Raw genomic sequence first — 25,382 nt, 5'->3', positions numbered from 1 at the left:
GGACTGGTTCTCACTGGATCTCACACATTACTAACCCTCACAAAATCAGCCCAACCCTCACACCATATGAGGCATTTTCTTCTTAAAGACCCAGCTTCTTCTTAAAGACCCTGCAAATCCATGACATTCAAAAGTAAACATGTGAGCTCCACATGTTTATGGAGAAACATCTGGAAATGTGACCCCAGAAGTGCAAACACTAGATGCCAAATGAAAATTCCCCAATGGTATTATTTAAAAAAAGAAGAAAGAGATGTCATGATACTGAAGCCAATCTCCTGGTTTGGGAAACCTGGTCTATAAAGTTGGACTGACTGTGCCCCAAACAGCAGCAGAATTACCACATTATATAGTGTGATGACTGAGGTCAGACACAGGCCTGTCCTATATCCACAGATGCTTGCATCCATGTCTGTGTCTATGTGTATGTGTATGTGCACTCATATGGCTACATGGAAATGGAAGTAACTGAGACACTGGCCTTCAGCAAGTACAGCCAAAATGCTGCCTGCCTCTCCACCCAGCCCCTCACACCCTCCCTGTTCCCACGCCTGCCATATCGCCTGTGAGTTGGCCCCAAGTCACATGTCACACCCCATCATCCACTGTCTCCCGCAGACTCAGCCCCAAGCACAGGGAGGACGGACAGAAGGCCAGCAGCCACCGTTCCAGCCGGAGCCCGTCCTCCTCTGGCACCTGCCACAGCCGCTCGGCCACACCACACCAGAACGGGCATAAGGGCAACGCCCAGAATGGTCGGCACAGCCACAGCAACCTGGTCATAAAACAGCAGGATGTACGTATGCTTTTCTTTTATCATGGTTCACCCCCACTCTGCCTTCCTCCTCCCCTCCACCAACACCACCCCCGCCCTCCTCACCTGCATCATTTCCCCCTTTACAAGTCACTTCACTCCAAGCTTACCAAGGTGAGACCAGCAGGTGAAGCCCTGCTTGCTTTCGCTCAGTCTCAGTGACCCCAGGGGAGCAGCCTCGCTCTTGGCATTGAGCAGAACCCAAGACTGGCCTGTATCTGCCAAACTGGCCATGTCACGAGCAGACCTTCTACCCACTCCTCCATCACCATGGACACATGCACGTAGGGTCCAAGCCTAGGCAGCCTCATTGATTTCTGGGATATTGCAAAGCATTCATTGTAATAGCATGACTCAGGCCTAGAGGCAGGAGGGGAAGTAAGATGGGAGGAAACCTGAGGTGTTTTTCTCAGGTTTGTTCTCAGAAATGTTGTTCCTGTGAATTAAAGGGCATGTCTACACTGTGACGCTGATGCTACTGCATCACAGTAGCTCATTGCTACTGCACAGTAGGATCAGAAATGACCCATGTACCACTGGCACTGCACAATAACAGCGGTTACTGCACAGTCAGTCATTTAGTGCTTTCTAAAACAAGTACTAAATGGCTCCGCAGTAACAACTGTGCAGTTGGGGGCACATATAGACATGCCCACAGTAACTAAAAAACACTCTCTGAGGAGAAAGAGTGGCAGAGATTTTCCAAGTGGTCCCACATCTTGACTGAATCATTTCCAAAGGACTTGACAAGAAGCTGGTATCATCACAGCACCTGCTTGAGAAGCATTTGGTGCCATCTTCTGCTCAGGAGAGAATTTCCCTGTGGGTATTATTTAGTGAAGAAGGGTAGCAGTTTCTCTGGTGCAGGTGGTGAAAGATGTTCATCCTTCCCATGGTGATGTGTATCTTCAACTGGCTTGGCCAGAATGACAGAAGTCTTCTTTGAAAAATACCTGCTGAGGCTACTTGAGGAGAAGAGTGGGGAATCTCACTCTGGCAGGATCTCTCATCTATACCCCCAAGTTCCCTCAGATCCTTCAATTCATGGAAGTCTCTTTATCTCAATCCTCAGATCCTTCTTTAAAAGCCAAGTCCTTCATCCCTTGCTCAGGCTAATTTACAGCTGAAATAAAAGCAAACAGAAAGGGCTGGAGGCCTGTATCACCTCCGACAGTAAGCCTAGTTCTCCAGCCTGTCTCTCTGTGGGAACCAGGCTGAAGAAATGGGATATTCCCTTTTGTCTCAAGACTTTGGGCCTTCTTTGGCTATAACTTCCTTCGTCATGCAAAACTTCAGGCTAATTAGAGCCACAAGGCTTTGGCACTTGGCAGGGAGGTTTCTGTTCTTGTTCTCTTGTCTGTATGGATTCAACCCCTGTGTAATTCCACTTTGGATCAGCCTGAAAAGGAAGACCCAGTGGGAGCTGCTGAGCATTGCACTGAGACCCTCTGAAATAGTGAATTCCAGTAAGCCAGGCTCTGCTCACTCAGAACTGGGACCAAATGTGATCAGGGTCCTATGGCTTAGTTTCCCTCTATCACCCATGCAGCTGTGGGTAGAGCTGTGTGTCTATTGACATAATCAGCTCATAGGCTGGGGCTGGTTAGTGATGGTTTCCTTGTGGAAACTTTTGCAACTTTCCATCAGGAAAGCAGTAACAAAACTTCCTGATTTGAGCTGGCTTGTCCTAAATGGAAATCTCTCCGTTCATTAAACTGATTCAAAAAGTTTCATTTTGAGTTCATGCCACAGGAAACTTTAGCTTCAAATGTTTCAAAAAAGGCTCCATGATTGCCATTACAATTAAACATTTTGGCATTGCTGATAGAGATATGTTTCATTTCTGTTTGGGTCACCCACAGGCTGCATTCTGTCCTATTCACCAGGCTCCCTGGCAAGGCTTATATCCCATGATGTAATGCAGTATCCTCTCTGACTGAGTAGTGTGGTGCCTCATCGGAGGTATAGTCTGGTCAGGGAGCTTGGCCCATCATGCAGAATGAGGGTGTTAGACCTCACCTACAACTCCCATGAAGTGACTCAGAACAAAAGGGAAATGCAGTGTGATATCCTGATTGAAACGGAGATTTTTTCCTGTTGGTTCAACAAACTGAAATGAAACAGGTGAATGAAGGAATGAATGAAGGAATGCCTTCATGTTTCACTTTGGCTGAAAATACTGAACATTTTCCTGTTTCCAAACTGACTTTCTGGGGTGTGTCTCCTACTGCAAAAGTACACCACCGGGGCTTTTTGCTAGGATTTGGGGCAGAACTAAATGCCAAAACGAAGTCCCACCTTCTACTGAACTCTACTAACAGAGACCTTAGATCGCCGATGTGTTTCCCTGGGATACCAGGCCAAAAGGGCTTCTCCCCAAGTGACCAGGTCAGGGGGCTGTGCTATGTGAGAGAGAAGCATTCTGCCTTTGAACACTGGACAGCACTTTCAGGCTTTGCACCAGAGATCCACCTGCTCAGGCCCTGCCCCAAAGCCTATTGGAGGAAGCAGAAGCCTTTACATTGACTTTGATGGGATTTGGATCAGTCGCTAAAAGCAGAGAAAGTTCAGGCAGGCAAAGTTGGGCAGATGTGGTATCTTTTATTAGATCAACTAAATATTTGGAAAAACTGGGTTTTTTGCAAGCTTTCAGTCACAAATACCCTTCTTCATGCATAGGGAAAGTCTTACTATTTCTGTGCTTTCCTGGGTAGAATAGAAGCCAAAATGCAAAATGCAGGTCTGTGAAAATGCAAATGCATGGCAGTAAGGTTCAAAGGGAATGGGAGATAATAGGTGTGAAAAGGTAGTTGTTGGGGAGGGGGAAGGTGATAAAATGTAGTTGGTAAATGCAGACAGATTACCTGGGTTTATCAGAGGGCAGGCAGGTTATAATGTGCCATAAATCCAATGTCTATATTTAGTCCATGATTTTTTGTATCCAGTAGATTTATTAAGTGAAGTTTGCAGGCTCGTCTTAATTCTCTACCCATCATACAGCTCAGGAAGAACCCTGGCAATCTTTGGGCCTGCACACTACCCTGGGGTTGGGAGTCAGCATACAATAGCCTTGCAGAGCCCTAAGGCGGTGCCTTCCATTAGTATATTTCAGCAACCAGATTTGATCATTTCCCATTCCTTCTCCATTCCCCTCTCTCAAACCCCTCTAGCTTTTGAAGGTAGTTCCCACAAACAATCATGAGTTCCCAATCCAGAGACTTCCATGCTGCAGCCCAATTCCCGTAGCTTCTCTTTGATTTCTTCTTTATTGTGTTTTTAATATTGTTTATTTTGATTCTGATTCTCCTGCTGCCCACACACCCACCTCTTCATTAATCCATGGCGATTTGATTGATTTGTGTTGGTCTTGCTCTATGGCCCCTCCCAGAGATCCTGGCCCCAGGTCAAAGGTCGCCCATGGATCTAGCAAATGGCTGAGCACATTGTTTTGCTAATGATTTGGAGATTAAAAAAGAAAATCAAAGCACTCAGCCACTATGTGTGCCTCCATTCCTGCCCGATCATGTCAGAGACACTGCTGAATAAACACAAGTTCCTTTTGTTAACAGGCGCTGGTGGTGCTTTTCTCCAACAACTCTCTCTTTCTCTCTCTTTTTTTTTCTTTTTAATCCCATCTGTGTTTTTCTTTAGCCTCCCATTTGAAAAACGGTAATATACAATTCCATTTCTTGCTCAGCAGAAGCAGGGAAGAGGGGGAGGGAAGGGAAATGAAACGTGCTTTTTCTTTGTTCAGTTTCCTTTATTTCTTTATTTTGGGATTTCTTTATTTTCCTTTCATTTGTGACGTACAGAAATGCAAACAATATATTTCTCTATTTCTTTTTTGTTCCTGTTGTCGTTGTCGTGTTGTTCTAGATCTTTTTTTTTGCTTTTGTGTGTGTTAATGTGGAGAAGACAAAACAAAAAAGCGGATGTGTTTTCTTAATACTTACAACCGTTGAACATTGTATTTTCATCTCTATATTTTGAGCAGAGAATTTAAAAGGGAAGATAACTGTGCCACCAAGAAAGGGCATTGGGCTCATTTCAGACTTTCATATCTAACTTCCTTTTTCCTGCCAAAGCCATAGGTCTTCTTTTTTCTTGCTTTTAAGTGTCCAAAGTAAGTGGCTGGCTGGTGGGGATGATTATCGCTGATTTGTTTTTGGTCTGTTTTGCAGCAGTCTGTAGGAGCACCTTGTGTTTGGCACTGCACAAACACAGATCCTGTCTCCCAACCTTCTTATGAATCTAAGCTCATATATTTTTCCGTAGCTCTTGTGTACATAATCAACCCACCCTGTGCTACTCAGGGCCTGGACATAGAACATGGTTCCTCTGGTTTAAAAGAGTAGACAGATGATGTGCAGGTCTACACAAGTGTAACATCTTCAGATATAGTGTAGAGTTATTAAAAAAAAAAATAGGGATAAACTGTGGTATGTTGCACCCGTATACATGTCACCTGTCCACAAGTTTATCCTGGGGTAGCCATTTGCCCAGGGGAAATAGGTTATTTAATACCTGCTCTCTTGCCACTTAATGGTAACCCACTGTAATAGCATTTCTTGGTTGCAGGTACCCTCGGATAGCTGTATTTCTGTTCACTCTAGATCACTGTGTAATATACCCAGCATACAAAAATGATGTAAGATTCACCAATGTAATTGCACTGTTGGTTTAAAACCTGAAGTAACACACAAAGCGAACTAGGCCATCGTGTACCTAAAGGGCTCAACTACAAAATCATCCATAATGATGATGGATTCAGTCATTTCCATGTAAGCCCTGAGTGAGGAAAATGTTTTTAGGCACAAGCCTTGAAATGAGCTGTTGTCTTCTCTGATGCCTCTATGAAGGCAAATGCAACCAAAGTAGTTGCACTGACTGAGCTAAGTTACATCACCCCAGCTTCAGTGTTTAGACAGGAAGGGAGACATTGAAAATATAGCTCAGGAACTGAGCCTACAGCTTTTTAATGTCTAGAGCTCCTAATGAAGGCTGTAATTCATTTTATGTTCAAGTCCCATGATGAATGTGAATAGGGATTCATTCCTGAACCAGTGCCCAGGCCAATATCAGTTAAATATGTGAACAGCATGAAGTATCAGGAGCAGAGATTCACTTCTCAGGACACTGTGAGCTAATCCAGGAATTACTCCACTGTGCCAATGATATTAATCCAGTGCAAAGTGAGAACTAGGCTGTTTGTCTCCAGAACAGATAATGATCAATGAGAATAGGTGACTCAGATTCCTCCGTGGCCTTAGGGAATGGACAGACATAACATTCAGAGAACCTTGAACCCCTTTAAAGCACTGTGAAAACTGAGCAGACAGACAACAAACAATGCTATAGTGCTACAAATCAGTGCAAACCATCTAAAAATGTCCCTAAATGAAACAGGAATAACCCTGAAGCACTTCACAAGAATATTATCATCTCTGAGACAGGTGTATATCTATATGCAACTGAATCTCTAGTCTGTTCATACCCTTAGGCTATAAACAGATGTTTCCAAATGAAATGGATCAGTTGTGCCAGAATGTGTACACTTCATTGGGCAAAACAGACACCCCCTCCCCCATTGTCCCCCATTGTTTTAATCACTGGGCACACATCTGCAAATGGGAAAACCCAGGCATGCAATCCCAGGGTTCAGAGGTCTGATCCTGTGCACCCTGCAGGGAAGTTTCCAGGGCACACAAACTTGGGGTCCTGAAGCCCCAGGAGCACCTGCTGGATAGCATGGCCAGCTCTGGGCTGCCTACACTCTCCCACCTCAAAATAGATAGATATCTGCCACAAAACAGTAGCATGAATTAATACTACCTTGTGACATGGACAAAGGGCATGAATCTCTGTTAGCTTTCCCCCTGTGCCGCCATAAAAATGTTTATGATGGCACAAAGGTGATGTCTGTTCTCAGCCTTAGGCTCTCTCACAGCAAAGCATTGGGCTCCATCGACTCACAAGACACTGGATACCTGCTTAAAATTAAGCCATGATTAACTTTTAATAATAGGAAGAGTAATCATTAACTGTTAAAATTAAGAAGATGTTGAGTTTTAATACTGGTAATAATTAGCCTCAGACTTGCCAGTCTAAGCACTCATAAAACCAGAATTAGGCCCCCAAAAGCATGAAATTGGCTTCAAAATCAAAGATGTTTGCAACTACATTGCAAACCACTTGGGGCAAAGACCCGTTGTGTTCCCTGTACAGTGCTCAACACAGTGTGGGTTTGGTCTCTGACTAGGGCTCCTAGGTGCTACTACAGCACAAATAAGAGCTGGTACTAAATACTAGAATCTTTTTGGTTTCTAACCTTTACCAAATACAGGACCACAGTTCTTAGGACAGAAGCCACACTGTCAATTCCCAAATCAGGATGGACTTAAATTAAGCACATAATTAAGTGCTTTGGTGGACTGGGATCTAAGGGCTATGCAGAAAGTGACTCATGTGAGCTGCCATGCAGCAATGGGCACACCAAGGAGCATAGTCTTTGAATCAGATGGGTTTTCTTGAGTGCTTTCCTTGGACTGCCTTCTCCAAATTCTAGCCTAAAAAGTATACTTGGAGGGACATGGGCCAATCTGGGACAAACAAATCTGTTTTCAATGTTCAGGTGGAGTTGACTTCCCTTTTAAATGGAATTTCAGATTTTCATCCCATCCTTTCACTCCGGTTGGCTTCCTTTACTGCTCTTTCTCTCTCTCTCTCTCTCCCCCTCTCTCTTTCTCTCTTTCTCTCTCTTCCTCTCTCCCTCCCCCTCCCACACACACTCTACAGTATTTCTCTTTTTTTTCTGTGGGCCACTCCTAGCCAAACCCAGTGCCAAAATAACCCAATAAACCTTGACATGTTCTGCCTTCATCCGTTGCTTTACTTGCATGCTTTTTGGGACTTTGTAATGTTACACAGAGAATTTGAAAACAGACAAGAAGCACTGCTATTTAGAAGACTGGTTAAACAATTATAAAAAAAAAACCTAATATGGCTGCCTCGTTTGACCACCAACCAAAACTTTCAATAAAAAACAAATCAGTGCAAACAAAACCAAAAATAAAAAAATCAAAGCAAAGAAAACTTTATTAGCAAAGGGGTCTAAATCACATTACTAAAGAGTCATTGTCTTTTTCCCATTCTGCACTCCAAATGTGGAGATTATTGTTTTCTTTTTTATTATTGCATTCCTGTCACTGACAAATCAGAAGGTAGGTATTTTGTCCGCCTCTGCACGTTCACTTCTGCAGATGAGCCTGTTGAAAAGCACCGTAGCTTGATTTAATGTTATTTTCTCTTTCTTTCCTTCTTTCTTTCTTTCTCTCTGTCTCTCAGTCTCTCTCTTTCATTTTGTCTCTTTTTGGTGGCTCTATATGATTTTTTTACTTGTATTATTTTCCCAATTAGCTACAAAGCCATGCACTTCTTTTACTTTTTTCTTTTTTGTTCATGTATTTTTTCTTTCTTCCTTTTTATGTTCAGTTTCTTCATTCCGTTGTTAGAATGCATTTCTGTGTGTTTTAGCCCTCCGACTTTGTGTTTGTTTCCATAAATGGTACAATTATGTCTAGTCAATTTGATTTCCTCTGTGGTTTTTTAGGGGCTGGTTCAAAAAACAGACAAAATTAACAACAATCAGAGATAAAAGAACACAATCCAAAATAATGCAAAAGACCTGTGATTCTAATGATTATTCCAGTCTGGTTATCTCTTGCTTTGTTAGAAGTTTAGGAAGGGAGAAGAAAGGTCATTCCATTAAGGGGGGGAAAAGGCAAAAAAGAGATGTTCTTCCTTTTATCAACTTTTCAATCAGCCTTTTGTGATGTCTGACTCAGGCTGAGAAGCAGATTTGGTAGGACTTGGTCCAGAGTCAGCAAACAGCCTTCTTGAAAAATCACTTCAAGCACCTGCTTAATTTTAAGCAACTGCTTAAATTCCATTCAGCTTAATACATGTGCTGGAGCACTTTGCTGAATTGGGGCCAGAGAGTATTTTATATTATGGGTCTGAGCCTGAAAACCTTGAAGGATGTGATTTTCAAAGACAAGAGCCTCACGTGAGATCCCAAAGTTTTTACTGAGGAACATGACTGATTGTCCATAGTGTGAAGCATCCATTCTCCTTCAGGTGCCTGGAGATGGATTCATAAGCCTTCTGTTAGGTTCTTGGCCATGCCAACTTAGCACAAGGGTGAAATTCACCCTGTGCATCACACCAGCCCAAGGCCTTAAAACAAAACTTACAAGGTGCTGAATGCATGCTTAGCCTCGGTAATGACTCATTGAATGGAAATTAACTCAACCACCATATTTACCACCATAAGTAGATTCCCTTATATCAGTAGCATGGCCTCAGCTAGTTCTGTTACCACCAGTCATAGATAGTTAGTCTTTGAAAGGTCAAGTTTATGTATTACAGCCCTTCTGCAGATAATAATAATCCAACAAATAAACCTCATCGTCGCACGTGACCTTTATCTTTATTGAATGTTGTAGTATGAGTCAATTTTGCTTTTGGGCCTTACAAAGCATTTTAGGACATTTCCCCCCTTTCTGGTGCTGTAGATAGAAAGGATCAAGATGGCAAGAGATGTCTTGAAAGCAGGTTTAGGCTGAACAAACAAGCCTTGCAGTTTCTCTTGTTTCCTCTGCAAAGGGTGAAGAAAAAGAAATATAAAAGTAATGCAGGTGTTTTAACTGTCTAAGAACTGGCCTGAGCTTGAGAAAGCAACTCGCTAAGACCATGCGAGTTGGTCTTAGCAACTCACTAAGGCCATGTACAGCAACAGGACAGAGCAAGCTAAAAGGCTGAAGGAGCTAAGCTGTGGGGCAATTAGTAAACAGTAGTTACTGCACATTGTTGCCACTGCATGTAATGGGTAGCCTGGTTTGGTGGTTATTGCATGACTCACCTGGGAGACTGAGTTCACATAACATCTTGTAAATGGAGCCCTGCCTTGCTTATGCACTTTCAAAGCAAACTGGTATATGGTTAAGAGGAGAAATTCTAGCTCTGTAAGTCTGAACCAATGAGTCTTTCCATGAACTTCTTCTAGATTCTAGCTCCCAGCCTGAATAATTACACATTTATTTGCAAGAAAGATGAATCCTTTCCCTCTTAGAAAGCACCACTTTGTTTCTAAGTCTTTCAGTATAACCCACTATTAGCTCAATTAGTAATAGTTGCTTTGAATACCACTAGTGCCTCCATGGCAATTCAGCTGTAAAGCCCTAGACAACATTCAAGTGAAGATTTTGGACCAGGTTCCTGCTTCTCCTGGGGCTTCCCATAGCCAGGGCTACAAGCCAGAAAGGTCAGAGTAGTGAATATTATGGTGCAGCCCTGCCCTTCCCAAAACAGGCTCTTCCCCTAATATGCTTTCCATGCTGGGGCTTGGGGAAGGCAGTCTGTGGCAGTATATGGTGAGCCAAGACAATGGGAATTTGCACTTGGGAATTAGCTCCCTACTCTTCACAGGCCATTGTAGTAGTACACAGAGGTTGGAGAAGGGGGTAAAATCCCCTTTCTAATCTTAAAGATTCCTACGGTTATCCTTATAATCCATACCTCAGAAACAATGTGAATCAGGCTTAGGCCAAATCTAGTTAAAGTCAGTAGAAAGATTCCTGTGGAGTTCAGTGGGAGTTGGGCCTAACCTTCAGCTGGTGGGAAAAGTGTTGCTCTGGCTTACATTGTAGTTTACCACTCCGATTTGGACAGGGCCCTTCCAATTCTGGATTTTCTGCAGAACTTAATGAAATTCCCCTTTTAGTCATGCAAATCTATAGCATGTGGAATTCCAAATTTGGAACAGTCAGCTTTAAAGGTGAATATGAAAAATATCTTTAAGGATGAAGTCTACAATTTTTTCCCCTCCAAATGATTCAGTTTACAGTGGAAAGGTAAAAAGGTAATCCAGGGGGGAAAAGTCAGAAAAAACAGCCAAAAGGTATAGTTCTCTAGTGAGAGTCCTTCTATTGTTGAACACTGTGTCCAGCAGTTAATTGTTCACAGAGCTGGGCTGTTACTGCATTTTGAATGGTTTTACGTATTGTTGCTGTTATCTGTGAAGTTTTTCCCCATTGTTACTGCTAAAACAACCTTAAAAACTAGGTCCTAGGTTCAACCTTAGAATAGCCCAACAGTAGGTCTCTACTGCCTCCATGCTGTTCTTGAGAACACAATTGAAAAATAAGCCCCTACCACTTTGCATACTCCAAACTCAGCCATGTGCTAGTGAAAATAGTCCATGAGTGCCCGCTTCTGCTGCTTTTGGACTCTATCTCTGGCAGAGAGCAGTATTTCCAGGCTTGGGATGCACAGGGCAGAAAGTGGTCAGGACTTGCTTTTCAGCAGGAACCTCAAGAGCAGCACAGAGCCACTGTAGACATACCCTATTATGATGCTGAAGGCTTGACTGTCACTCATGCCAGTATCACTCTATTATGGACTTCTGTGGATGTACATCTGGTTTGCACTAGGGTATTTGAAAGGAGGCACATCCTGATGCCACCTTACCCCTAAGCCCAATGACACAGGGTTTTTCCCAGGGCACTGCCCACTTTGTCAAGAAATGCCAGAGTGATGAAGTGAGCCAAGAGAGCTACAGGCTCATTACTTCTCAGTCAAAAGGTGAAATATCCCCTGTGCATTTGGCAGAGCTTGCACTGGACTAAAGTGATGTTCTGGTTTCATCATGGTCCTCTCTGCACACAGGTGAATCTCCCCCTGCATGATAAGTTCTGCAAGCCAAGGCATTAGCTTTGACCATGTGCTGTCCAGTGTCAGACACATGAGTGGTCTGGGAATCATGCACTCAGATTAGGGTTCTCAAATTCCACCAGTATGCAGCACTTTAGGAGCCTAAATTGGTTTTATTTTGGATGTGGCCTTTGGTAACTGGATTGGAGACTTCTCTGTGGGAATAATTCTATTCCTTTGATATATTTACACATCTAATTGCATCTCCTACCCTGGACTGGTGGTGGCAGTTGTGATGTGGATATGAAGTAGAGCCCAGTGCTGTCTGCTTTACATGCAATTTCATCTACCTGAAACAGGCTGGATCAAATGACTTGGAAGTAGAGAGAGGATAACAGCCACTTCCCAGTGCAGCCCTGGTAAATGCAATGGGCATCAGCACCAATCCCTTAGGTGGCACTGATATTCATTCTTAGTTCACTATGAGCAGAGGCTTGAGATGACAAGTAAATTCCCCATTTAGAGAACCCCCAGGTTGTAGGATAAAAAGCAGGGACCCCAAGAAAGGGAGTCTGGAGCCTGCAGTATCCGAAGGAGAATGGAGAATCTCTGAGCTGCAGCGCAGAAGGAAATCCTTGGACATGAGCTGGAGACCCTCATTTGGGATGGCACAAGGACAAGAATCCTTGTGCTGTGATGCAAATAAGTTGAGGGTGGAAGAGGATAAATCTTAGCACGTGGCATGGAGGATCCCTGCATGGGAGAATCTGAGCAGGAGGATGTCCTAGGGCAGTGGTCAAATGCAAGTATGTTCCTCACAGTTCTGGAAATTTGTCTCCATGGACAGGGCTAGCTTCCCACCTTCTCATAGCAAGACTGCAGGTCTTAGGTCTGCTCTGCCCAAGGCTAGGTTTCACTCTTAGCTTACCCAGACTCCTACCATTGTTCAAGGTGTTTGAAATGGACAGTCCCCAGAGGTTCTCATCTCTCTTATTCTCTTGCTACTACCCACAGATGCCAGGCTTCGGAGAGCTGATCCTGGAGCAATGGACTATGCTGGGAATGGAAGGGTTTGGGAGCAGATGAGACTCATGGAAGGGTTGGTAATCTCAGACCTGAGAGAGAAAGACAAGAAAAAACACCCAGTACATTTGAGAAAGCTTTTTTTTCAACATTATTCAGAAGTCCAGACTGGTTGCAAGGTGCTATGATGTGTAGGGAAGCCTTGGGCTGTCAATTCCTTGCCTGCATCTACCCTGTGGGTAAATGGAGGAATCAGCCTATAGAGCTGGCAATCAGGCCCCTTTCCTGACAGCCATATTCACCATTGGAAAAGCTGGAGAAAACCTTCAGCACTGCTTCAGTTGATGGTACCAGCTTTTTCCATCTAGGGTTCTAGCTACAGCGACTGCCACAAGTGGCAATGGACTCATCTCTCCGAGTGCAATCTCTATCCTTCAGACCAAGATTACCCTGATCAAGCCAAATGGTGATCTATGCTTGGAAATAAAAGTCAGGATTTCTCTAATATGACATGCTGTTATCAAGACTGAGGCGTATCGTCAAAACTGTGTGGGATTCTAGGGCTGGAATAGCAGGAAGATAAAATATTGATCAAGCACAGAGCTGAGTGATATTTTTGGCCTTTTTTTGTTTGGCTTTCAGGGGTGGTTAATTTTGGTAGAAGTTTGGTGACATGAAAATCTTTAGCAATCCATCTTGGTTTTGCTAAATCAGAAAAACATCAACAACAAAATGGAAAAGTCAAAGCATTTCAGTTTTTCAATCCAAAATGGCTTTTGATTATAGATTTTCCTTCACTTCTACTTAAAAAAAAAAACCCTCTACTAACCTTTAAAAAACACTGGAGCAAAAAATAAATGCCCTGTTTGATCCATAAAAGTTTCTTAACGTTTTGGTTCACTGAAATTTTTTTTTTAAGTATTGGTTCAGGTGAAACCCAAATTAGTTTTTTAGATTTATTGTTTTGTAAATGACCGAACTGAAAGGTCAGCTGTTGGTATTCCTCCATCCAGGACAGGCAGAAGGCAGGTCAGGGCAGCACCATGGAGACTAACTGATTCAGAGTGGCATGACCTTTCATAGGCAACAACCTACTTCATCAGGCTAAGAATGGTCCATTGCTGGCATCTGATGAAGAAGGTTGTTGCCTATGAAAACCACTCCCTCTCAGCTGGTTAGTCTCTAAGGTACCACCCTCCCCCACCTACCTGACTTCAGATTAACAAAGCTAACTGTCTATTGACTGTCTGCACAGACAGATTGGGATTCTAGGGCTGGAACAGCAAGAAGTATATTGCAGGGTAGACTAGACTGGCAGGGAGCTCTGCAGATAAGATGAAGACACATAGGTGTGATGGACTTATACTTTTATTCTTGTTAGCGCTTCTCCTGCCCAGCAAAGCTCAGGGTAAGCACTGCTCTGAACTGCATGGAAGTATGCAAAGCCACATTGGTAAGAATGAAAGCCAGAGGCGTAAAGAAACCAATTGCATCAATGGGTGTTTGCAGGTGGCACTGTTAAAACAGGGAGGGAAGAGTGGGGCTGAGGGAAGCATGGACTTAGAACCCTTTATAGTACCCAGCTTAGTACACCCAAGTCATATCCATGTACCCCCATAGCACCTAGCTTATAATAGCTTGCAGGGTTTCTGGAGACTTTCATTCTCATAGGGCCTGAAGTTAAAAGTTCATTGATGTCAATAGGAATCTTTTTTTGACATCAGTGGACACTGGATTGGGCCTATGCTATGCTCTGGCTCCCAGAATACCTTGAAGCAATACCAGCATGATTTCAAGACACATCCTAGTAAAGCAGATGTTTGGGGGATTTAACCAAGATCCACCTACCTGATCTCCATAGCAGTTTCCTGTTCTTCACAGCTGATGATAAGAAAAGACCCATTGCTAAGTTTGCATTATACAGATAGCTGGAGAGTAAACTGGAAACCCAGAAGTCAGCCTTCTCCCAGTAGGTAGCATGAGCATGAGGGAAAAAGCCTGACCATTAAGGCAGGAGCAGGGCATTCTTGTTTTCACATCCCCATTCATCTAGCAGCTCATTGTGACTGAGACACTTGACTGCTCTGTGCCTTGGTTTCCCCACCAAAGGGGTTTTGGGGATATGACGTCAGTCATGTTCACCCAGTGTTACAAGGTCCCCATAGGCAAGGGATCTGGTTGGGGAAGGATTCCAAGAACAGCATAGCTTCACATGAGAAACACAGGTACCATGTATTGCTTGGTTTTTATTTAAAGGGATACAGTGGGCTGACCATGCTGCCCTCAGCCTGGCTGAGCTATCAGTTATCACTGAGAAGCAGGTTGTTGTTTTCAGGGTTGGTCTTTACCCTGCTGTAGAGAACAGTTGAAGTGAAACAGAAAGGCCCCTCCAGCCTTTCCAAACAACATCCATGGCCCTATCTCTCCCTTAGATTGGTCTAGGCTCAGTGAAAAAACGGTTCCCCACAGCCTCCATTCCTGTTAACCCTTCTGTTGTACCAAGAGGCCTCCAAAGTTAGTGCTTTGTGTGCAAATATGTGTATATTTCATATCAGGCAACATCAACTCCATGCAACATGGGATCCAAGCCAACCTGCAGATTCACACCATGTCATAGTAGAGTCAATGTACAATTGTGTTGCTTTCTCACAGGCCTCTCTGGTGCTATCTGGGCCTTTGTATATACTCCATTGGAAGAAAAAAAAATGCCTTGCTGGTAGCACTGTCCCCCAGTCCTGCACCAAACCACACCAGGATATTTCATTGCTTTACATGAAAACAGCCTATAAAAATTGTTCCTGGGAATTCCTCATGGGCCTTTGCTCTACCTGCCAGGCCGCTATTAATACCCAGATAGTTGGGCATCAGGGGATTTGTGCAGGTGCTAATGACATTGGGTTTAATTTTTTTTTTTAAAGAAAAGTCATCCAAAAAAAATGCTCACCCCCTGAAAGTGTTTTCCCAATAATGCAGAGCTGATGCATATGCAATTCTACCTAGAGTTGGTTTCTCATATGATTGATGTTTCCGAGGCCTAGGAGAAGTGAGTTGTTTCGTTTTATTTCTCTTTTCTCTCTCTTTCTCTCTTTCTCTCTCTCTCTCTATCTATCTATCTCTCTCTTTCTCTCTCTCTTTCTCTCTTGCATTTTTGTGAATCTAATGATGCACTTATATTGCCCCGCTTTTCCCTTCTCTTCATACCTTACCTACTAAAGGAGGAAATGCCACTTTTTTGGTAAGTGGATGTTAACCAAGAGGGACTTAAAAAAAACAGAATTTAACGGAAAAAAAAAAAAAGAAACAGAAAGCAAGAGTCATTGTAGAGCGCTGATGTGAGCTCAGCAGTGCCCTGCAGGGTCACAGATAAAAAAAACAGTATCCCAGGAAGAGTTCAGAAACATTCGTTTATTTCAGTAACGATGACATTTGTGGAGTTTTCTTTTTTTTTAAATGTTTTTTCTTCCTCCTTTTTGTTTTTATACTTTGTTTCCCCTGTCCCTTCTGTGACTTCCCCACCTCTACCCTGCCCCTCGCCATATCTCTGTGCTGTCTTCCTCACTCCCTGTTTTGTTTCCAACCCAAATCCAGATGTATATATGTATATATTAACATGCCTCTATACATATATATGCATATACATGGAAGAACCTCCACTCCATTCCTACCCCACTCAGACCCGTCTCCTCTGACTTCCTGGTTCATTTCAGTTAACTCTTTCCTGTTATGTCCAATTTATTTTCCCCTTCTTGCTACCCTCCTTGGTTTTCTTAGTTTGTTTGGATTTTTACACCAGTTTGATTTCCTTTATTTATTTAGTTCATTCCCTCTGTTCCAGATGCGTTTTCGTTCGAACTCTCCCTTCCCTCCTTATGACTTTGTTTCTGGATTTCCTTTGCGTTTTGCATGCGGAGATTTGCATGAGCTGCATTGAGGTCAAAAGGCTGAGCAGGAGAGGAAGATTCAGAGTAGAGTCTGTGTAGCCTGCCTTATGCAATGTGCGTTGACGTTGTGAATTGCATCTCTGGCTTGGGGTTTCCCTTTAAAGACTTCTCCCCCTTTCTTTCTTCTCTTCTTTCCCTCCCCATCCCCCTTTTTCTTTCTTCCTGTCAGAGGCTGGACTCCGCATCCCCTTCTTCAAGGGCTCATGTCAAGACTGAGTTGCTGTCGCCCCGCTCCAAGAGTAGCAGACATGGCGCTAGGAGCCCCAGGTCAACGTCACCAGAGAAAGGAGGCCGATGCTCTGGAGTGGACAAGCATTCTCACCGCCGGCGCTCCCGCTCCACCTCAATGCACAAACACAAGGGCCGGAGCAAGGCCAAGCCCTCAGCCCAGAAGGAGTCACCCCGATCACTCAGTAACACAGGCTACAGTAGTGATTCGGAGGGATCAGCCTGCTCCCATCCCTACCACGTGATGCCAGGGGTGGAGAAGAACCATGGGGCTCATGCAAAAAAGTAAGAGCTGGTGCCAGGCACTCCAGGGTCCCCACCTTGGCAGCACCAGAGGCTGCAGAGCAAAGGGCAGAGCTCCTCTAGTGGCTAGAGAGGAAATAATCTGTTTCTGACCCCAAGAACTGAATAGTAGGCTTGTTCCCTGGAGCAGTTCCCATCCACAGGTCCTTATTCCATCTAATGTAACTGTCAAAGGCTCTATTAGTCACCTAAATGTCTAAGACTTCTTTAAATTCTACTTAAACTTGGCCTCAGATTTATCTTGTGGTAGTGAGATTTGCAGGTTAGATATACATGGTGTATGCCTTGGAAGCAGACTTAGCCATTCTCGTACAGAGTAAAAGGATCTTTAATCCTTTCATTAAGTACAGTGTAAGGGTGCTGAACATTTATGGCCCGGGTTCTTGATGTTCCTGGATGCCCACACTCAAGAAATGTGGTTGGAGGTGGGATGATGGTTGCCCACTGCCTTGGAAATACAGTGTTAGCAATTGCTGGAGGAGAATTCTGGTTTTCAGAGAGTTAATCTTTATGCCATGCTGTGGTGTGCTGTGATAACATTGTGATTGGCGGTTTGATTGATTGGTCTTCCAGGGTGAAGGAGAGACACCATCGTGGCAGGCCAAACAGCAGCTCAGAGTCACCTATCAAGCATTCCAGGCACAACTCAGAGAGAAAGAAGAGCGTGTCCCGGAGCACGGGCCACCGGAGCAGTTCCTGGAGCTCCAGCGGGTCCTTGTCCAAATCCCGGTCCAGATCCCGGGAGAAGAGAGCAGCACGGAGCAGGACTCGGTCTCCTTCACAGAAAAAAACTGCAAGCAGGTAGCGTACCTGCAACATGTGTCCCCTGAGACAGGATTGTATGGGTGGGGGGACATTTGTACCGAGACATGTGGCCACTGTTATACACAATGTCAGCACGCCACATGGGTACATGGGACACTACTATGTCAACACACACAAGGGCTTCAGTAAACCATAGATGTGTATTCAGCATACATGGTGTCCTTGCCATGGGCACCAGCATTTGGATTAGCTCAGATATAGCCCCTATGCACCAAGCTTTTCCATCAGAAGAAGCCTGAGTAAATAAATGCATCTTGTAACATGACCAGATCAAATTAGTCTGACCAAGGTGGGGGGAACCAGGGCCAACATCAGGGGCTCTTCCTTACAAATATCCCTTCCATTCTCTACACATGCTAATCTAGGAGTTGTCAGCTTCACTGTCCTGACTGGCCTCAGGGACTGGAGAAAGGCAGGTGACTCAAGCAGTCCCAAGGCAGCCTCTGGAGCAGATGGGGCTGACCACAGTGGGAGCCCCATGTTCTGCACTATCTGGGGATTTCTGAGCAGTCATCAGGGATGGCCCCACACAGAGCAGGCTACCCTCATCCTAGTTGATGGCAACTGATGTCCGATCTACAGGTACTGATGTACACGTGTACGAGCCATGGTGGGAACTAGTAGGTCTTTTCCATCTCTATTTTGTCTCACATGGATGCCAGTACCATGTATGGGTCCTCTCAGAGGGTTTTACAAGCCTACTGCTGCCTCTGGGCTACTGGAGCTGTTCCCCTACCTCAATGGTATCTATGTGTGCTTTTAGCTGGGACATTCCAAGTTCAGCTTTCACAAGTGACTTACCTACCTGTCACCACATGCACACGTGTACGTGTGGACTTACAGCCAGAATCATGCCCATGGCCTCAAATTTGTGCACAGGATACATGTCCAGACATCTAGCAGACATGCATGTGTGCCAACACACAAGTAGGTACAACTAACATATATGTGATTTTGATTCAGAGAGAAAGACAGTGAGCCCCGAATACGCCACAGTGATACTGATCCCACCCGGCCCCGGCGCCGCTCCAGAAGTTATTCCCCCATCAGGAAGAGGAGACGTGACTCCCCCAGCTTCATGGAGCCCAGAAGAATTACAAGGTAGATATCAGAGTGCAGGGCTTCAGCCCTAGGCTCACAAGTTTTAGTCACTTACTGACAACTTGCAGGCCCCTCAGAGTTCTTCTCCAAAGCCCTCTTTGCTTCTCTGCAAAGCCAGATGTTGATAGACAGACAGATAGATAGCCAGACAGATAGGCAGACTGCTAACAGTATTACTAGTTCAGTTCTTCCAATCTGTAAAAGGAAATATGCAATTATTTGAGGTGTAATTCTGTGTCAAAGGGGAGAAAAAGCCAGCTGTGTTTCTCCCTCTGCTCTCCATATGCAAACCTGGTGCACACAGTCAATGCCCACGAAGCCCCTTTAGGCTGATCAGAAAGTATTTGCAGGTTTAGGGTGACAAGACAAGTGAAATACAGTTACACTAAGATGGAAGCAATGTGGTAACCCTGTGGCATGTGGACACCATTGAAAACTATGGTCATGGAGTTATAACTTGCCTTACCAGTACTGTGATGCCTGTATGCATAATGCATGTTACAAGTATGAAGTAAATGATGTGCCCTATTGATACTGCACCTTACAGGGTTCATGTGACCTTTTCCTTCACAGGTGTACTTAAACCATTGTCTCTCGAGGCTGCCAGGCAGATCTATGTTTATTTTTTCCCATGGTGGAAAGCTACCGAAGGGGGCTGATTCCTTATTCTGGGTTGCTACAGAACCAGTGAAGCCTGGCTGTGAGAATCTATGGGTTGATGCAGCTCAGGATAAAAGACGTGTCTTGTTCCTCCGGGACCTTGGATGCTTCAACGTCCCAGATCCCTTTTGTCCTTGAGCTCTGGATGCTGTATCAGCATCAGCCACTGGGGGGCATGCGGGCAGGGCATTGACCCTGGCTTCCCTTTCCCGGACTGACAGCAATGGGCACCAGCTCGTTCTCTCATCATAGTCACTGATGTAAACACTAGGCAACTTAGACTCAGGCTTCAGCCTCAGCCAGAACAATATTTCTAGAACCTGAGGGATGTTTGGGGGTCTCCCTGTTTTAAGGGAAAGACAGTGAGGGGATCAACAGAGCCAGCCCAGACAGGAATGTGTTGGACCCACAGCAGTAGCAATGCCAGCTCCAATGTCATACTGCCAGTTTTCAAAATGGCAACACCAGTCTTGTAACACTTCCTTTCCTTAAGCCCCTGCTCCTGGAGTCCTGTGATTACATGAGAATTTCAGCTTTCATTGCTTAATAAAAAAAATAATGGGAAAAAGCTTGAAAATGGGATCCCGGACAGATGAACACTAAAAAGTCAAAGCAACGAATCTCAGCATTTATTAGCTGTAAAAACTGTGTGTTGTTTAAACCACTCTTGTGATTTTTATAAGACCTGAGTCATGATTCCTGAATGGTTGGGCTGGCAATGCCACATGGCAGCGAATGGAGGGAGACGTCCAGCTTTGGGCCAAAGTACAGAGACGGAGGCTGGTCCAGTATTCGTGCAGGCAAGGAGAGGAGACGTTGGGTCAATGCCTGCTCTGCCTGACCCCTCTGTGCCTCAGTTCCCATCTGTAAACACAGGGCTCGCAAAGGGGTGGGGAAGTTAAAGGCCTTCAAAACGTGCAGTAAGGGGGGGCCATGTATGTGATGCCTGCAAGAGTAATGATTCAGGGCATTGCTGGGCCCTGGGATGCCAGGGGCCTTTGCCCAACCATTTTCTGTCCCCTCTGATGCCGATACCGATGCAACTCTCCTTTTCCATTCTGTCTCAGGGTTCCTCTCAGAGAGCATCGCTGCAGGCCTGGTTACTCTGGTAACCCCCCCCTCGCCAGGACCCCACTGTGTCTCCTTGAATGCACTGCGTGAGGCCTTCCAGGCTAAGCTGTGTCTGTGCCGTTTGTCTGTCTCCGTCCGTCCCACTAACCCCACTCACTGAGGCTTGCAAGGGTCCCAAAAGAGCAGGGTGGGGAGGAAGGGTCTCTTTGAGGCAGCTGGTGGCTATAAGAGGTCAGCACGGGTTTTGGTCGCATCTGCTCTATTGCCACATCCATTCTAATTCACTGCCCCAAAGGGAGAAACTGCCTTTCTGAGGTGTCCTGGGATTTACCAAGCTGCAGGGAACTGAATGGACAGTGTCCTGGTTCTCTCCCACCCACCCCCAGTCTGAAGCCGCACTCCAAGGGCCATGTCATCCATTACACTAAGGATGTGTTAACTGCACTTAACATGAGTTTCCCCATGTTCAAGTAGTAAAACATGTGCTAAGCGTGATCGCTTTATGGCAAAGTTAAGACTGCGAGAAGAGTAACTCCAGATCATGTTAAGTGACATGCATTCAGATGTCGTCGGACCGGACTGGTCCCCCAGGCGTCCATTCAAGTTGTAAGTGACAGTAGCAAGCAGAGGGGCTGATTCTCACAGCCCCCCACTGCTTTACAACCAGCATGCCCCAATGGGATCATGGCACCGCAGCCCAGCAGGGGCCTGATCCTGCTTTTTGTCCTCACCAAGGAGGCTCTGCTGCTGGGGCTGGGACTGACAATCAGTGAGCTGTGCATGTTAGATCATAATACACATTACTGTGCAGCTGCCCATAACAAGGCGTAACTTTAATACTGCACAAATTTAACCTATACTAAGTGCCCCATGTGGCAAGCCCCAAGTCTAGTGCAGGGCCCAGGGTAGAAAGATATGTTGAATGGGGCAGAATGCCAAGAGGGCTGTACAGAGGAGTGTGCAGAAGACTGTGAGCTGAGCTGGGGTGGGGTTGCCCACACTGGAGGACATGGGAGACCTACAGAGAGTATGCAGAGGCTCCTGGAGTGGCAGGATGAGGAAGGGTGTGTTGGAGGGCTGTAGGGGAGCCTTGGGAGGACTCACTGAGAGGAATGGTTCAGAGGGATGGCATGGAGGCCCAGGACTGAACCTGCCTGGGGATTCCTGGTAGGGTATGGAGGACCATGGGACACTGCAGGAGGTGCATAGGAGATTTATGAAGGAGATGGTGGAGATCCATGAGGGAGATGTGGAGGTTTGTGGGACCCAGGGACACGGCTGGGAAGGGTGCAAGAGGAGAGAACCAGGGTCTGTTGAATGGGAGGTCCAGTCCAACAGGACCCCTTTGCTTTCTCATCATCCTCTGTTCTAGGCTTGCCTGTTGCTCCCTCCTTCCCACATCTCTCTTTCCTCCATGGAGCCTCCTTAGGCCTGCCTCTGTCCCTGCAGTATGTGGCATACTGACCGGGGGCCAGAGACTTCATGCACTGACCCTCCATATGCCCCTCTTTCCATCTGGGGCTGGCAGGAACAGACCAAAATGGATTCATGCCATCCTCTCCTGGATGTTCAGCTCAGCCTCCCCAGGGCATCTGCCCAGACCTCTCCTGCCACTAATCCCTAACTTCTCTCTTTCACAGCTTTAACTCTTTGGTGTCTGGACAAGACAAAAGCCACATTAACCTTCTTACGCTCTGTCGTTGTTGCTGCCTAATCCAGGACTAACCCCTGGGGGTGATGGCTTGGGCACTGCATGGGTTGCTGGTTGGCTGGAGCTGAGCACAAGCCATGGGGATAATGCCTGAATCTGTCCATGAATGGGCTCCACAGGTTGCATTCAGGGCCTCTGCAATCAAGGCCACAGCATTCTGGTCCAAATCCAAATTCTCCCTGGGGGGAGGAGAGTTCCAGCCCCGTGACCATGGTCCAGAGACATTTGGACCCAGACTTGAATCAGAACTTGCCCATCATTCTTGTGGCAGTGTGAGCCCAGGGCTCAGCAGTTCTGACCTGAGCTCCTTTCCCTTCTGCCCAGCTTTTCCCCATGTGCTCAAGCCAGAGCCCAGCACCAAATCAGCCTGCCCAGCACCCACTGCCCCACACTGACTCTCTTTTCATTTCCTCTGCAGTGCTCGCAAGCGTCCAATCCCCTACTACAGACCCAGCCCTTCCTCTTCCAGCTCCCTGAGCAGCTACTCATACAGCCGGAGCCGGAGTAGGAGCTATGACAGCTACAGCACCAGCCGCAGCCGGACTCGCAGTCCTCCAAGCCGCTCCCGGAGCCAGAGCCGGAGCCCTAGCTACAACAGCCACAGCAGCTCAGAGAGCGCTGGGTTCTGAGCCAGCCAGGGCAGGAGCGGCCCACTGGAACCATCACCACCACTCACACACAGCTGCACGCCCCCTCCCTCCGTCCCATCTCCTCCCATCCAGCCCGCCCCACTCTTTGGCCTGGGCCACACAGGCTGCAGCCAACACCAGCCTCTGCACCCACCCTGCATCCTGGCCCAGAGGGAGCCAGCTGTGGCATGGTGAGACCCAGGGGAGCCAGGAGCTGTGGCTTCTGGGAAGGAGGGCAAGGAGCAACCAAGGCAGCTGCTAAAAGATGGACCTCAAGTGTGGAGGGAGGGGGACCAGACTCCTGCCTGACAGTGGCAGTCCCCTATCATTGCCCTCCAGGAAGGCATCTATGAGAAGGTGCAGCAGGCCAAGAGGATGTGCTTCCCAGGGGGGACCCTGGCAACTGGGCAGACAAGACCCCCACCAGCTACTGGGGTGGGGTGAAGCAGACTCCAAAACTTGGATTTTGGAAGGGGGTGGGGGTGGGGGGTGTCTTCTCATTTCTACAAGCAAACACCAGGGTGGGGGAGGGGAGGGGCAGAATCAGGGCAGGCAGAGCAAGGGAACAAAGCGCTTAACAGAGACCATGGACTGGATCCCTGAGAGGGAGGGAGCCTTCCTGAACAAAGGAGCTTGCAGAAGCGCGGAAGGTTTGGTTTGGGCTGCATCTATTTATTTTGCTCAAGCCTGTCAGAGACATTCGTGCTTTATTTCCTTTATTTTTTTGAGCACAATTATATAATGGGGGGGATTCATTAAGGGGAGGGGGAGGGGCAGGGGTGGGAAGAAGTGGGGTTGGGGGGAATCAGCATGAGGTGTCAGGGGACACTCAGTCAGAGGGGTTGATGAAATCTGGATAAGAGAACCAGATCTCACTGGATGCTGGCACAGAAGAGGATTTGCTGCTTCCATGCACAATCACTGGCTGATCTGGACTGTCTTCATTCACTTGGAGATGGCCGACTCTAGGGGAGGAGACACAAAGCAGAGGTGTTCCCCATCTCCCAGCACCGTACAGCTCCCAGTGCACTCAGAGCCTCAGATGAACAAAGATGTCCTCCACCATGAAAGCATCCAGCAAGGGGTGTCCGTGCTATCAGCCAGCCTGTGATAACTCCTGTGGGAGGAAAGATGTATGGATGAATTTCAGTGTCCTCCACGCAATTAGTGATGTCAAGTCTTTCCAGATGTGTTTGGAAGGCCCCAGCTGTGCAAGTAAATGCTGCTATCTCATAGGTTCATGGCTTGACCCAAGGAATCCCAGACGTCCAGCACAAGATCTGGTCAATAGGGTAAAGAACCTGTCATTGTAAACTGTCACCAGGAGGATGACCCATTCACGGCACACTGAGTTGTGACAGCTCCTTTGTACATTGCACCCAAAAAAAGCAGCACTTTGCCTGTGGACATCCCCTCTCCAGCAAAAGAGTGTCCTCACTCCAGGAGTGGCCCGGTAGACCTTCCAGGAGTCATGGTCTTAGGGCACAAACATCACACTTTGGATGACAGTGATGAGACACTGCTGATGAGGGACTCATGCAAGGGTGGGTTCTCCAACATAGCCAGTTATCTCTGAGGCAGGAGGTTCCGGAGATTAACAGAGGTTAATCATTCCTCAATCATTCCTGGTGCTGCTTCCATGGGATTGCCTTCTCCATCTGGAGGGTTTTTATGCCTTGGAAAGAACAAAACCGGTGCTGCAGTGCACTTTTCACTGCCCAGGTGGAGCTTGGTCTTAGAGAACATCTACACTCTAAGAGGGAGATGTTGCATGGAGGTGAGCTGTTATCCCAGGCTGTGAACAGGACTGGTTGGAAAACCAGAATTCCAGTTTGCAAGAAAATTTGAGGTTAGAAAGCAAAGCTTTTTTTAAAATTCCCAAATAAATTAAACCAAAAGCGACATCCCAGTCTAGTCAGTAGTAAAGTAAGGAGAGGACACATCTGGGAGACCTGGGGTCGAGCCTGTGGTCTGAATCTAGCAGAGCTGAGGACTTGAATCCACATCTCAAGCCTGGCAGTAAACCTGGTCTGATATCTGCTGGCTTTGACCATGTTCCATCCTCAAGCTGAGAAACTTTCCCCTCAAAAATTCATTGAATCCAACATGTTTGCACAGAACGTTTCAGGTTCAATAAACTGACATTTATCCAACCAAAGAGCATTTTATCAAAAAAATCCCAAACAGTAAGAGAACAGTTATTCACTCACTTAGGTGGTTCCAGTGATTGAAGTAGGTGTGTAAGGACTAGATTGACCTTGGAGAAGGAGAGCAATAGTCACTCCCTCCTGATTGCTCTTTTTCTGTGACTCACGACCCATGCCTCTTTGCACTTATGGTTGCCCAGTAGCCCAGCTTCAATAGGA

The 25,382-nt window shown here is 46.1% G+C and overlaps 1 protein-coding gene across 1 annotated transcript in view; it reads left to right on the top strand.

Moving 5' to 3' along the window:
* SRRM3 (serine/arginine repetitive matrix 3) overlaps positions 1 to 23,758 on the top strand; it is an 80,871-nt gene extending 57,113 nt beyond the window's left edge. Inside the window, exons 10-14 of the mRNA XM_059717104.1 lie at positions 619 to 796; positions 16,658 to 17,001; positions 17,593 to 17,820; positions 18,808 to 18,945; positions 22,806 to 23,758. Coding sequence (XP_059573087.1) covers positions 619 to 796; positions 16,658 to 17,001; positions 17,593 to 17,820; positions 18,808 to 18,945; positions 22,806 to 23,016 — 1,099 coding nt within the window. The 3' untranslated portion in view covers positions 23,017 to 23,758. The remainder of the gene's footprint in view (positions 1 to 618; positions 797 to 16,657; positions 17,002 to 17,592; positions 17,821 to 18,807; positions 18,946 to 22,805) is intronic.
* The last annotated feature ends 1,624 nt before the right edge of the window (positions 23,759 to 25,382 follow it).

This window comes from Alligator mississippiensis, chromosome 14, assembly GCF_030867095.1.
Source record: "Alligator mississippiensis isolate rAllMis1 chromosome 14, rAllMis1, whole genome shotgun sequence".
NCBI classification, from domain to species: Eukaryota; Metazoa; Chordata; order Crocodylia; family Alligatoridae; genus Alligator; species Alligator mississippiensis.
The sequence above is the reverse complement of the archived record's forward strand: the minus strand, read 5'-3'. Positions and strand labels throughout refer to the sequence as shown.